Source organism: Dendrobates tinctorius, unplaced genomic scaffold (assembly GCF_039654945.1).
Source record: "Dendrobates tinctorius isolate UK_male_01 unplaced genomic scaffold, ASM3965494v1 ptg000164l, whole genome shotgun sequence".
Lineage (NCBI taxonomy): Eukaryota > Metazoa > Chordata > Amphibia > Anura > Dendrobatidae > Dendrobates > Dendrobates tinctorius.
In genome coordinates, this window is record NW_027361831.1 from 7,489,758 (window position 1) to 7,503,767 (window position 14,010).

Consider the following 14,010-nt stretch of genomic DNA (forward strand, 5'->3'; position numbering starts at 1 on the left):
CCCTCCAATCTATTCTAAACTCTGCTGCCCGACTAATCCACCTGTCCCCCCGCTATTCCCCAGCTTCTCCCCTCTGTCAATCCCTTCACTGGCTCCCAATTGCCCAGAGACTCCATTACAAAACCCTAACCATGACATACAAAGCCATCCACAACTTGTCTCCTCCATACATCTGTGACCTCGTCTCCCGGTACTTTCCTGCACGCAACCTCCGATCCTCACAAGATCTCCTTCTCTACTCCCCTCTTATCTCCTCTTCCCACAATCGCATACAAGATTTCTCTCGCGCATCACCCCTACTCTGGAACTCTCTACCACAACATATCAGACTCTCACCTACCATCGAAACCTTCAAAAAGAGCCTGAAGACCCACCTCTTCCGACAAGCCTATAACCTGCAGTAACCACCGATCGACCAAACCGCTGCACGACCAGCTCTACCCTCGCCTACTGTATTATCACCCATCCCTTGAAGATTGTGAGCCCTCGCGGGCAGGGTCCTCTCTCCTCCTGTACCAGTTATGACTTGTATTGTTTAAGATTATTGTACTTGTTTTTATGTATACCCCCCTCACATGTAAAGCTCCATGGAATAAATGGCGCTATAACAATAAATAATAATAATAAAGTAATTTCAGTCTCATTTAATTATACAACTGTCTGTTAAATGGTTTTTGCACAATTTGTCCATAAAATTTATATATTTTTTTTAACCTGTGAGTTATTTCTGATGTGCAACAAAATGATTGTCCAGCAAGTTTTTTTTAAATTTTAATTTTTGTTGAAATGTTTCAATTTTTACAAGAAAAAAAACACATACAATTTTTTTCACTACCATTTATAGGTTGTCAACCATTCTAGTTCTATAATAATAATTTATCTAATTGAAATAGTTTAACTAAATGCTACCAATAGATGCTACTGTGTAAGCATCTCCGCCGGCTCCTTGTTGCTGCAGACAAAAAGACGCCGGAGGCGGCACATGCGCAGTAGCAACTATTGGTATGCAATAGATACTAATGTGCAGGCGCAGCCAACGACGCCATTTTGATGGTAATGTTTGTTACTTTTCAACAGCACAAGATAATAGGCACTAACTGACAAGTGGCAATTGGCCGCCGCTGTCATCATCTGCTCCCCACGCCTTCCCTCCGCTCCCCCCAGCTTCCGATCACCTTCCCTCCCACCCCCCCGGTACCTTCCGAGTGGCGCTGTCGCTCCCGATGTCCTGCGGTCCCAGATCATGGCCGCAGCCATCTTGGAAAATGGTGGGCGCATGCGCAGTGCGCCCGCTCGAGTCTGCCGGCTGCAGATTCCATTCATTCATTTTGATCACTGAGATAAACACTCACAGTGATCAAAATAAAATAAAAAAGTAAATAACCCCCCTTATCACCCCCATAGGTAGGCACAAATAATAAAATAAAGAAAATATTTTTATTTTTCCGTTATGGTTAGAATTAGGGTTGGAATTAGGGTTAGGGTTGGAATTAGGGTTAGGGTAAGGGTGGAATTAGGGTTAGGGTTGGAATTAAGGTTAAGATTAGGGTTAGGGGTGTGTTGGGATTAGGGTTAGGCTTGTGGTTAGAGTTATGGTTAGAGTTGGGAATAGGGTTAGGGGTGTGTTTAGGGTTGGGATTAGTGTTAGGGGTGTGTTGGGGTTAGGGTTGGAGTTAGAATTGAGGGGTTTCCACTGTTTAGGCACATCAGGGGGTCTCCAAACGCGACATGGTGCCACCATTGATTCCAGGCAATTTTGCGTTCAAAAAGTCAAACGGTGCTCCCTCCCTTCAAAGCCCCGATGTGTGCCCAAACAGTGGTTTACCCCAACATATGGTGTATCAGCGTACTCAGGAAAAATTGCACAACTTTGGGGGTCTAATTTCTCCTGTTATCCTTGGGAAAATAAAAAATTGGGGGCTAAAAAATTATTTTTGTGGAAAAAAATGATTTATTTTCACTTCTCTGCGTTATAAACTTCTGTGAAGCACTTGGGGGGTTCAAAGTGCTCACCATACATCTAGATAAGTTCCTTGGAAGGTCTAGTTTCCAAAATGGGGTCACTCGTGGGGGGTTTCTACTGTTTAGGCACATCAGGGGCTCTGCAAACGTAATGACTACCGCAGACTATTCCATCAAAGTCTGTATTTCAAAACATCACTACTTCCATTCCGAGCCCTGATGTGTACCCAAACACCCAAACAATGGTTCCCCCCACATATGGGGTACTTGCATACTCAGGACAAACTGGACAACTTTTGGGGTCTAATTTCTCCTGTTTCCCTTGTGAAAATAAAAAATTGCGAGCTAAAAAATCATTTTTTGAGGAAAAAATGATTTTTTATTTTCACAGCTTTGCATTATAAACTTCTGTGAAGCACTTGGGGGTTCAAGGTGCTCACCACACATCTAGATAAGTTCCTTGGGGGGTCTAGTTTCCAAAATAGGGTCACTTGTGTGGGGTTTCCACAGTTTAGGCACATCAGGAGCTCTGCAAATTTAACATGACGCCCGCAGACCATTCCATCAAAGTCAGCATTTCAAAATGTCACTACTTCCCTTCCGAGCCCCGACGTGTGCCCGAACAGTGGTCCCCCCCATAATTCAGGTACCAGAGTACTCAGGACAAACTGTACAACAACTTTTGGGGTCCAATTTCTCCTGTTACCCTTGTGAAAATAAAAAATAGCATGCTAAAAAAATCATTTTTGAGGGAAAAAATGATTTTTTTATTTTCACTGCTCTGCGTTATAAACTTTTGTGAAGCACTGGGGGGTTCAAAGTGCTCACTACACGTCTAGATAAGTTCCTTAAGGGGTCTAGTTTCCAAAATGGTGTCACTTGTGGGGGAGTTTTCACTGTTTAGGCACACAGGGGCTCTCAAAACGCGACATGGTGTCCGATTTTTCATTCAAAAAGTCAAATGGCGCTCCTTCCCTTCCGGACCCTGCCGTGCGCCCAAACAGTGGTTTATGACCACATATGACGTATCGGTGTCCTCAGGAGCAATTGCCCAACAAATTTTAGGATCCAATTTATCCTGCCATTTTATCCTGTTGCCCATGTGAAAATGAAAAAACTGAGGCTAAAAGAACATTTTTGTGAAAAAAAAGTACTTTTTTTTACGGAGCACCTGGGGGTTCAAAGTGATCACTATGCATCTATATAAGTTCCTTGGGGGGTCTAGTTTCCAAAATGGGGTCACTTGTGGGGGAGCTCCAATGTTTAGGCACACAGGGGCTTTAGGCACACGACATGGCAACCACTAAATATTCCAGCATATTTTCCGTTCAAAAAGTCAAATGGCACTCCTTCCCTTCTGAGCCCTGCCGTGCACCCAAACAGTGGTTTATGATCACATATGAGGTATCAGTGTACTCAGGAGAAATTGCTCAACAAATTTTAGGATCCAATTTATCCTGCCATTTTATCCTGTTGCCCATGTAAAATGAAAAAATTGATGCTAAAAGAAAATTTTTGTTGGAGAAATTAAAATGTCAATTTTTTCTTTCCACGTTGCTTTAGTTCCTGTGAAGCACCTGAAGGGTTAATAATCTTCTTGAATGTAGTTTTGAGTAGCTTGAGGGGTGCAGTTTTTAGAATATTGTCATTTTTGGATATTTTCTGCCTTATAAACCCCTCAAAGTGACTTCAAATGTGAGGTGGTCCCTAAGAAAAATGGTTTTGTAAATTTTGTTGTAAAAATGAGAAATCGCTGGTCAACTTTTAACCCTTATAACTTCCTAACAAAAACAGAATAAAAATTAAAAATGTGAAAATTGCTAAATTTTCAAAATTTTCACCAAATTTCTGATTTTTCACAAATAAACGCAAAAATTATCGACCTAAATTTACCACTAACATGAAGCACAATATGTCACGAAAAAACAATCTCAGAATCGCTAGGATCCGTTGAAGTGTTCCTGAGTTATTACCTCATAAAGGGACACTGGTCAGAATTGCAAAAAATGGCCGGGTCATTAAGGTCAAAATAGGCTGGGTCATGAGGGGGTTAAATCTCTTTAAAGTATAGTTATTAAGGGCTACCTGGAACTCAAAATTCCTGATTTCCTTAATGGGAGAATATATAACCTAGTAATTTTCACATTCTAGGTATGATAATGACTTCTTTTTGTGTGGGATTTTTGATGTTTAAGAAAGTACCATTTTTGGTTAAAACATTTCCCTCATTCTGAACATGAAATAGGCTTGTAACCTGTGTGGGTTCTCTGGTGTGTAATAAGATTTGATTTCTGGTTAAAATATCGCCCACATTCTGAACAGAGAAAAGGCTTCTCCCCTGTGTGAATTCTCTGGTGTGTAGTTAGATTTGATTTCTGGTTAAAATATCTTCCACATTCTGAACAGAGAAAAGGCTTCTCCCCTGTGTGAATTCTCTGGTGACAAATAAGAGCTGATTTTGCTGCAAAACAACTTCCACATTCTGAACATGAAAAAGGTTTCTTCCCTGTGTGAGTTTTCTGGTGTGTATCAAGATCTACTTTACATGACATTTTTTTTCCAACTTCTGAACATGAATATGACTTCCCCCCTTTCTGAAACATTTGATGTGCAACAAGTGATGATTTATGTCCAAAACATTTTCCACATTCTGAACATGAAAATGGCTTCTCCCCTGTGTGAATTCTCAGATGTCTAACAAGGTGAGATTTCTTTCCAAAACATTTCCCACATTCTGAACATGAAAAAGGCTTCTCCCCAGTGTGAGTTCTCTGATGTGCAGCAAGTGATGATTTATGTCCAAAACATCTTCCACACTCTGAACATGAAAAAGGCTTTTCCTCTTTGTGAGTTCTCTGATGTGCAACAAGTGATGAATTATGTCCAAAACATTTTCCACATTCTGAACATGAAAAAGGCTTTTCCTTTTTGTGAGTTCTCTGATGTGCAACAAGTGATGAATTATATCCAAAACATTTTCCACATTCTGAACATGAAAATGGCTTCACCCCTGTGTGAGTTCTCTGGTGAATAACAAGATTTAATTTCACATTAAAACATTTTCCACAGTCTGAACAAGAATATGGTTTGCCCCCTTTGTGAAATATTTGATGAGCAACAAGAAATGATTTACGTGTAAAACATTTCTCACATTCTAAACACGAAAAAGGCTTCTCCCCTGTGTGAGTTCTCTGATGTACAATAAGTGATGTTCTCTGTCCAAAACATTTTCCACATTCTGAACACGAAAAAGGCTTCTCCGAAGTGTGAGTTCTCTGATGTACAATAAGTGATGTTTTCTGTGCAAAACATTTCCCACATTCTGAACATAAAAATGGCTTCTCCCCAGTGTGAGTTCTCTGATGTGCAGCATATGATGATTTATGTGCAAAACATCTTCCACATTCTAAACATGAAAAAGGCTTTTCTCCTTTGTGAATTCTCTGATGTGCAACAAGTGATGATTTATGTCTAAAACATTTTCCACATTCTGAACATGAAAATGGCTTCTCCCCTGTGTGAGTTCTCTGGTGAATAACAAGATTTGATTTCACATTAAAACATTTCCCACAGCTTGAACATGAATATGGCTTCTCCCCAGTGTGAGTTCTCTGGTGAATAAGAAAATCAAATTTCAGGTAAAAAGATTTCCCACATTCTAAACATGAATATGGCTTCTGCCCAGTATGAATTATCTCATGCCTAACAAGTTTTGATTTCTGGTTAAAATTTCTCCCACATTTGATACAAGAAAATCTTTTCTCCTCGGTGTCAATTTTTGGATGTTTAACAAAAGATGATTGCAAGGGAAAATCATTTCCATGTTCTGGCTTCTTTGATTTTCTTGCAGTTTGTTTTTTAATGCCTCTTTTCTGACTTTTATTTTTATTAGGTGTCTGTAATGAATCAGAAGATAGGACCTGATAAGATGAAAGATCTTTGCTGTGAAGGGATGATGGTACATAGGGAGTAATAGCATTCACTTCAGTTGAATTCTGTGTGATCTCAAGGTCTTCTGATTTAAAAATGGAAGATGTCAGCAGTCCCTCTGCTCTCCTATCACCGTCATCTGCCAAGAATAAAATCAATTATTATTTTTGAATAAAGTATCCTTGAAATTTATGTTTTTGAACATTTCTACTCAATTTTTTCATCGAAATAGGACGTTATGTAGCAAAATTGAATTATTCACTAGGACAATGACAGTTCACAGTCCAATAGAAGACCTGTATGAACATGAACCAATAGAGCGTGGTGTTCAGTTATTCATTTTGCCTCCCAAATATAAAAAGTCACCAAAAACTATGTAGTCAAAAATGATACTAATAAACTGTTACTTGTCCCAGTGAAAAACAGGCCCCCACACAGGTGTCAAAATAGTCACTACTTATATAGATTGATTCACAGTTGTTTATAATTTACGAAATGGACTCAATTCATTGGGTTTTCTACTGGTCTGGTTTTCTGCCATTCTGTAACATTGAGGCTTCTTCAAATGGTGTGTTACATCTCTTCTGGGATCTTCTCCTGCAATGTCTGCTTCTATCACCGTTGCTGATTGAGGAGACATTGGAACCAGAAGCTCTTATTGCCACAGGCTCTGTCCAGCCACTAAAAATAGTAATATCAGCCAATCTGGCAGTATGAACGTGTGTGCAATCCAGCTGGAATAATCAGCTCCCTGCATCAGGTAATTGGAAAGCACCACACCCTATTGAAGTTCAAAACATATTGCCGGAAAATGCCAGATATTGCCTTGTTCTCCTCTGGTTCAGTCCTGTGTGCTCAGCTCACAGCTTGTGTATTTGATCCTGTTGTGATCCTTGCCTGTTTACTGACCTCTTGTGTATTCTGATTTTGTATTTTCTATGCCCTCCTGGTTCTATCTAAATTCTAAATTGAATTGAACATATATAAGCTTGTTGTTAAACTTGTAAGCCTTCAATCATCAGTTTAAAATAAAAGAATGTTGAAAAAGTAAAACGGGATGTTAGAAAAATGCAGAAGACCTAAAGAAGAAATACGGGAAATGTTACTAACTACTTTGTGTGTTATCATAGAATCATAGAATCGTAGAGTTGGAAGGGACCTCCTGGGCCATCTGGTCCAACCCCCTGCTCAAAGCAGGATTCGCTAAATCATCCCAGTCAGATGTCTGTCGAGCCTCTGTTTGAAGACTTCCATTGAAGGAGAACTCACCACTTCTCGTGGCAGCCTGTTCCACTCATTGATCACTCTGTCAAAAAGTTTTTTCTAATATCTAATCTGTGTCTCCTCCCATTCAGTTTCATCCCATTGCTTCTAGTCTTTCCTTGTGCAAATGAGAATAAAGATGATCCTTCTACAATGTGACAGCCCTTTAGATATTTGTAGACAGCTATTAAGTCTCCTCTCAGTCTTCTCTTTTGCAAACTAAACATTCCCAAATCCTGCAACCTTTCCTCATAAGACAGGGTTTGCAGACCGGTCACCATTTTGGTCGCTCTTTTCTGAACTTGCTCCAGTTTGTTGATGTCTTTTTTAAAATGTGGTGCCCAAAACTGGACACAATATTCCAGATGAGGTCTGACCAAAGAGGAGTAGAGGGAAATAATGACTTCACGTGATCTAGACTGTATGCTTCTGTTAATACATCCTAGAATTGCATTTGCCTTTTTTGCTGCTGCATCACACTGTTGACTCATATTCAGTCTGTGATCTATTAGTATACCCAAGTCTTTTTCACATGTGCTGTCACTTAGCCCTATTCCTCCCATTCTATATATGCTTTTTTCATTTTTATTGCCCAGATGTAGTACTTTGCATTTCTCCCTGTTAAAAACCATTCTGTTAGTTGCTGCCCACTTCTCCAGTTTATTTAAATCTTTTTGAATCCTCTCTCTCTCTCTTCTCTAGTATTAGCTATCCCTCCTAGCTTTGTGTCATCAGCAAATTTAATCAGTTTACCCTCAATTCCTTCATCTAAATCGTTGATAAAGATGTTGAACAATACAGGGCCCAGGACAGAGCCCTGTGGTACCCCACTTGAGACATTCTTCCAACTGGATGTGCAGCCATTTACGACCACTCTTTGGGTCCGATCACTAAGCCAGTTATGAATCCACCTAACAGTTGCCTTGTCCATTCCATACTTAGTCATTTTTTCAATAAGGATTGTATGAGACTTTGTCAAATGCTTTGCTGAAGTCAAGATATACTATATCTACAGCATTTCCTTGATCCACCCAATCAGTGATACCGTCATAGAAGGAAATTAAGTTAGTCTGACATGACTTATTAGTTACAAACTCATGCTGACTCTGTTTAATCACTTCATTCTTATCAAGGTATTGACATACATGTTGTTTAATAATTTGTTCAAAGATCTTTCCTGGTATAGAAGTCAGACTCACCGGCCTATAGTTCCCTGGGTCCACCTTCTTCCCCTTTTTGAAGATAGGAACAACATTTGCTCTTCTCCAGTCTTCTGGCACTTCTCCTGTTCTCCAAGAATTTTCAAAGATTATGGAGAGGGGTTCAAAAATTTCTTCTGCTATCTCCTTCAGTACTCTGGGGTGTAATTCATCTGGACCTGGAGACTTGAATTCATTTAGGTTAGCTAAGTGTTTCCTCACTATCTTTCTGTTTATAGATATCCTGGATTCTTCTATTCCCTTAATAGGACAGTGAATAACAGTTGATGTTACATTTCCTTTCTGAGAGAAAACAGATGCAAAATAGGAATTTAAAAGTTCAGCCTTCTCAACATCCTGTCTTACCATTTCATCATTTTCATCCTGTAAAAATCCTATAGCATCTTTGACTTTTCTTTTACTTTTGACATATCCCCAAAATCCTTTATTATTGTTTTTGACATCTCTTGCAAGCCTCAATTCATTTTCAGCTTTAGATAATCTGATTTGTGCCCTGCAGGTTCTACAGACAGCATTATATTCTTCTTTAGATATGCCTCCCTCTTTCCATTTTATAAACATTTTTTTCTTCCTTTTTAGCATGTGCTTAAGTTCTGTGTTCATCCATCCTGGTTTCCTTAAATGCTTCCTATTCTTCCCTCTTTTCGGAATTGTTAACAACTGTGCTTTGAGAATTTCATTTTTCAAGATTTCCCATCCCTCCTGGACATTTTTGTCTTTTAGGATATCCAGCCATTGGATCCCTCCAATTCTCTTTCTGAATCCCTTAAAATCTGCCTTTCTGAAATCTAACCTTGACGTCTGAGTCTTCACAGGTCTTCCGCCTCTAGTTATCCAAAATTCTAAAATAGCATGGTCACTACCTCCTAGGGTCCCAGCCACTTTTACCTCCTCAACCATTTCCTCCCTGTTTATAAGGATTAGATCCAAGGTAGCAGTTCCCCTTGTTTTCTCCCTTACCTTTTGGAAGATAAAGTTGTCAGCAAGAGAGGATAAGAATTTCCTTGACCTGTTAGTTTTGCCTGAGAGAGATTCCCAACAAATGTCTGGATAGTTGAAATCTCCCATGACAACTATGTCATATTTTTTGGAGAACTTGGCCATTTGATGCATAAAGAGTTCATCCATATCTTCAGCTTGCACAGGCGGCCTGTAGTAAATGCCTACAATGGTGTCCTTTCCATTGTTCTGTCCTTGTATTCTTACCCAAACAGTTTCCACAGAACTCCCAGTCTCTGAAGCTTCAATCTCTGTGCAGATATACGTGTTTCTAACATACAATGCGACACCCCCTCCTCGTTTATCAAGTCTGTTTCTTGCAAATAAGTTGTATCCTTCTAGTCTTGTATTCCAATCATGTGTATTGTCCCACCAAGTTTCAGTGATTCCAATGACATCATATTTCTTTTCCTGTGTTAGTAGTTCCAATTCTCCTTGTTTGTTGCCCATGCTTTGTGCATTAGTATAGAAGCATTTTAGTTTGTGATTGGTTTCTCTTTCTCCAATATTTTTATTAATTAGATTCTTTCGTCTTTGTTCTTCCTTTCCACTTCTAATAGCAGAGTTCTCAATAGCATTTGTCAGGTGTATGGCTTTTTCTGGTCTTTTGCATCCCTTCCCATGTTGTTCTAGTTTAAAGCTCTCCTTACAAGTGTAGCAAGGCGACTTCCAAATACATGCTTTCCAGTCTTCGTAAGGTGCACCCCATCTCTAGCAAGTAGTCCATCGTATAAGTAGTTCACTATCTGATTAAGAGCTGCTCCCCCGTAAGCTACCGTAAATTCAGTCTACAAGACGCACCACCAATTCCTATTTTCCTTCCCAAAATTTGGGGTGCGTCTTATGGTCCGGTGCATATTATAGTCCATGAACCATGCACAGCTTAGAGATATATCATGGCAGAGGTGTAATGTTATTTGTGTAGTTTAATCAAAATCCTCTTTGAAGTTAGTTTAAAAAGAAAATGAAATGTCAGGAAAAAGGGAAACTCTTATTGTAACTGCACAGAAATTCACACATAGCCCTCACTGCACATTTAATGTTGACCTGGCCTTGTATGGACCTTATGAGCACATTCAGCAGCACAGAAGGGAGAGAAGGTAGATTCATCCTATATGATGCCATGATTCTATTAAGACAGCAGCATCATCAACCTCCGTTTTTCCTTAGAGGAACACCATAGTTTTCTTCAAATGATTTTCTAACTTGTCTGCATATTCTACGTACACTGGCATTTGGCTTTTTAGACTACAGATCAGGGCAGGTAAGAGCAACTTCTAATTCCCGGGTGATAGGTGGATCCTCCATGATGTAAGCTCTGTAGAAAAGCCGGATTACTTACCAGTAATGCTCTTTTAATGAGTCCACGACAGCACCCACTGGATGTATCGGATCCGCCCCATTTGGAACAGGAAACCCTACAGGAAAGATAAAAGGGGCGGTCCGCCTTTCCTCCTCAGTTTTGCATTTCAGAGTACCAGGAGGACCGCCAAGGATTAGGCAATGTCTTGTATTTGTAACTTTACTTATCCAACTTTAGCCGATATACTTTTAATATTGATATTTCTAGCAGGGAGGGAAGTGAGCGGGTGCTGTCGTGGACTCATTAAAAGAGCATTACCGGTAAGTAATCCGGCTTTTTACCCTTCGCCACGACAGCACCCACTGGAGAGATTCCAGAGACCATCACCTGGGTGGGACCACCGTACTAAGGACAGTCCTGCCAAAGCTTAGGTCAGAAGTAGACGAAAGGTCAAGTCTATAGTGTCTATAGAAGGTAGAAGGGGATGACCAAATTGCCGCCTTACATATGGTTGCAATTGGAACGTCTCCCCTCTCCGCCCAGGAGGCCGCCATTGCTCTGGTGGAATGTGCTCTGATGCCTTCCAGAGGATCTTCATTTTTTGTAGAGTAGGCTAAACGAATGGCATCCCTGACCCATCGGGAAATGGTGCTCTTTGTGACTCCATACCCTTTTTTACAGCCCTGAAAAGAAATGAACAGAGCCCTACACTGCCTCCAGCTCTCGGACCTTTCAATATACTTTAGGACAGTTCTTCTGACGTCCAAAGTGTGGAATTTCTGCTCTTCCGGAGTGGAGGGATCTTCAAAGAAGGTTGGGAGGAGTATCTCCTGAGACCTATGGTACTTTGTTGATACCTTAGGCAGGTATGAGGGGTCTGGCTTTAATATTAATCTATCTTGGTATACCTGTAAAAAGGGTGGATCTATGGCCAGGGCCTGGATATCACCCACTCTCCTAGCGGATGTCAGTGCTACCAAGAGGGCCGTCTTAAATGATAAATATTTAAGGGATATCGTATCTATCGGCTCAAAAGGTTCTTCTGTCAGGGCGTCTAATACCAGGTTTAAGTCCCATGTAGGGATTGTAGGTATGTGAACCGGAATTATTCTTTCACACGCTGTAATGAATCGTGATATCCACTTATTGCCTGCTATATTATGGCCATACAGCACCCCCAACGCAGACACCTGTACTTTCAGTGTGTTTACTGCCAAGCCCAACTCCTTCCCTTTTTGTAGAAATTCCAAGATAGGAACTATCGGGACTTCTGCTGTATGAGATGCTGTATGAAACTGTAGGAATTCCTTCCATATTCTTTTATAAATTTGGGTCGTGGACTGCTTCCTGCTCTGTAGGAGCGTAGTAATTAATGATTCCGAAAAGCCTCTTGATCTTAATAGGTGCCTTTCAAGTTCCACGCCGTCAAGTGTAAGTTGTCCACTTGAGGGTGGAAGAAAGGGCCTTGGGAGAGTAGGTTGGGATTTGAGGGGAGAACCCAAGGATCTGTCACTGACATAATTCGTAGCCACGAGAACCACGGTCTCTTGGGCCAGAATGGTGCTATCAGGATTACTCTCGCCTTGTCCTCTCTGATTTTCCGAATCACTTGTGGTAGGAGAATCAATGGAGGGAAGGCGTATGCCAGTTTGAACTTCCATGAGGCCTGGAGGGCATCCAGTATGTCTGGGTGATCTGCTGGAGACAGGGAAGCAAAGGTCTTTGTCTGTCTGTCCTCCCTTGTGGCAAAGAGGTCCACTTGAGGATGCCCCCATAGAGCTACTATGTCCTGGAAGATTTGGCGACTGAGGCACCACTCCCCTTGCCGAAGTGTGTGTCGGCTTAAGAAATCTGCTTCTTGGTTGTTCTCTCCTCTGATATGAAGAGCCGAGAGGGACAACAAATAGCTTTCGGCTAAGCTTAAGATTCTTGCCGCAGAAGACATCAGAGTCTCTGATCGAGTACCTCCTTGTCTGTTTATGTAGGCCACTGTGGTGGTGTTGTCCGACAGGATCCTGACATGTTTCTGTTGGAGCTGTGGAAGGAAATGATGTAGAGCATAGTATACTGCTGTCAGTTCTTTTAAATTAGACGAGTATTCTCTTTCCTCTCTATTCCATCTTCCTTGACAAAAGCTATTCCCCATATGGGCTCCCCAGCCTTGGGGGCTAGCGTCGGTGGTTAGGATACAAGATGGTACTATAACCCATGGGACTCCTGAGGATAGATGGTCATCATCTAACCACCATTCTAGAGAAGTCAAGACCTCCTGAGTTAGGGTTATCTTGCTCTCGAGGTGACCACCATGTCGCCTCTCCTCCTGGAGGATCTGATGCTGAAGTGTGCGGACATGATAATGGGCCCACCGGACTGCAGGGGCACAGGAATCAAGCAACCCCAATAGCGACATTGCCCCTCTCAGAGACATGCGTGGTCTATCTATGGCTGCCTCTACTTTCTCTTTTGTTAGTGCAATCTTTACCTGAGGAAGTAGACATTTCTGGGTTATGGAGTTCAATTGGAACCCTAAAAACATCTGGAGGGATTGCGGAACGAGCCTGGACTTCTGTATATTGATGATCCAGCCTAGGTCCTGCAAAGATGAGACTGCATCAGCCACTCGTTCGGTACATTGCCTATCCGAGTTCCCGATTATTAGGAAGTTGTCTAAGTAAGGTACGATTAAAGTATCTTTTTGACGAAGATAGGCCATCACCTCTGCCATCACCTTGGTGAAGATTCTTGGCGCTGTAGAGAGGCCGAAAGGCATGGCTGTGTATTGAAAATGACGGACCTTGCCTTCGAACACCACTGCGACCCTTAGATATTTTTGGTATCTATTATGGATAGGAAGATGATAGTAAGCATCTTTTAAGTCAATCTCCGCCATCACACAGTTTGGAAAGAGAAGCTTTATGGTGGCTCTGATTGATTCCATCTTAAACTTATAATTTTTTATAAATTTATTAAGCTTCCTTAAATTAATAATTGTTCTAAACGTACCATCTGGTTTGGAAATTAAAAATAAAGGAGAGTAGAAGCCTCTACCTTCCTGTCCCTCTGGGACCTCCACTAAAACCCCCTTGCATAGTAGGCTCCGAATTTCTTCGAGGGCCTTTTGTTGGGCTATAGAGTTAAGGCGGGTTAGGATAAAGAAATCATAAGGGTCTTGAAGGAATTCTATTTTCATTCCTTCTTTAATAATACCCAAGATCCATGGGTTTGAGGATATTTGTTCCCATTTTGAATAAAAGAAACGTAATCTACCCCCTACAGGTGGGTCTGATTTCTTAATTTCTATTTTCCCTTCGGAATGTTGGACCCCTGAACATG

General features: G+C 41.0%; 2 protein-coding genes across 2 annotated transcripts in view; both read right to left on the bottom strand.

The window, feature by feature from the left end:
* Positions 1-753: 753 nt before the first annotated feature.
* Positions 754-14,010, bottom strand: part of LOC141052931 (uncharacterized) — a 52,542-nt gene continuing 39,285 nt past the window's right edge. The window contains exon 7 of the mRNA XM_073550254.1: positions 754-6,031. Coding sequence (XP_073406355.1) covers positions 4,188-6,031 — 1,844 coding nt within the window. The 3' untranslated portion in view covers positions 754-4,187. The remainder of the gene's footprint in view (positions 6,032-14,010) is intronic.
* Positions 11,061-13,254, bottom strand: LOC141052974 (uncharacterized). The gene is made up of 2 exons (XM_073550303.1): positions 13,160-13,254; positions 11,061-12,712 (listed from the first exon to the last, which is right to left on the bottom strand). Exons 1-2 carry the CDS (start codon positions 13,173-13,175, stop codon positions 11,061-11,063), a joined length of 1,668 nt encoding a protein of 555 aa, XP_073406404.1. The 5' UTR covers positions 13,176-13,254.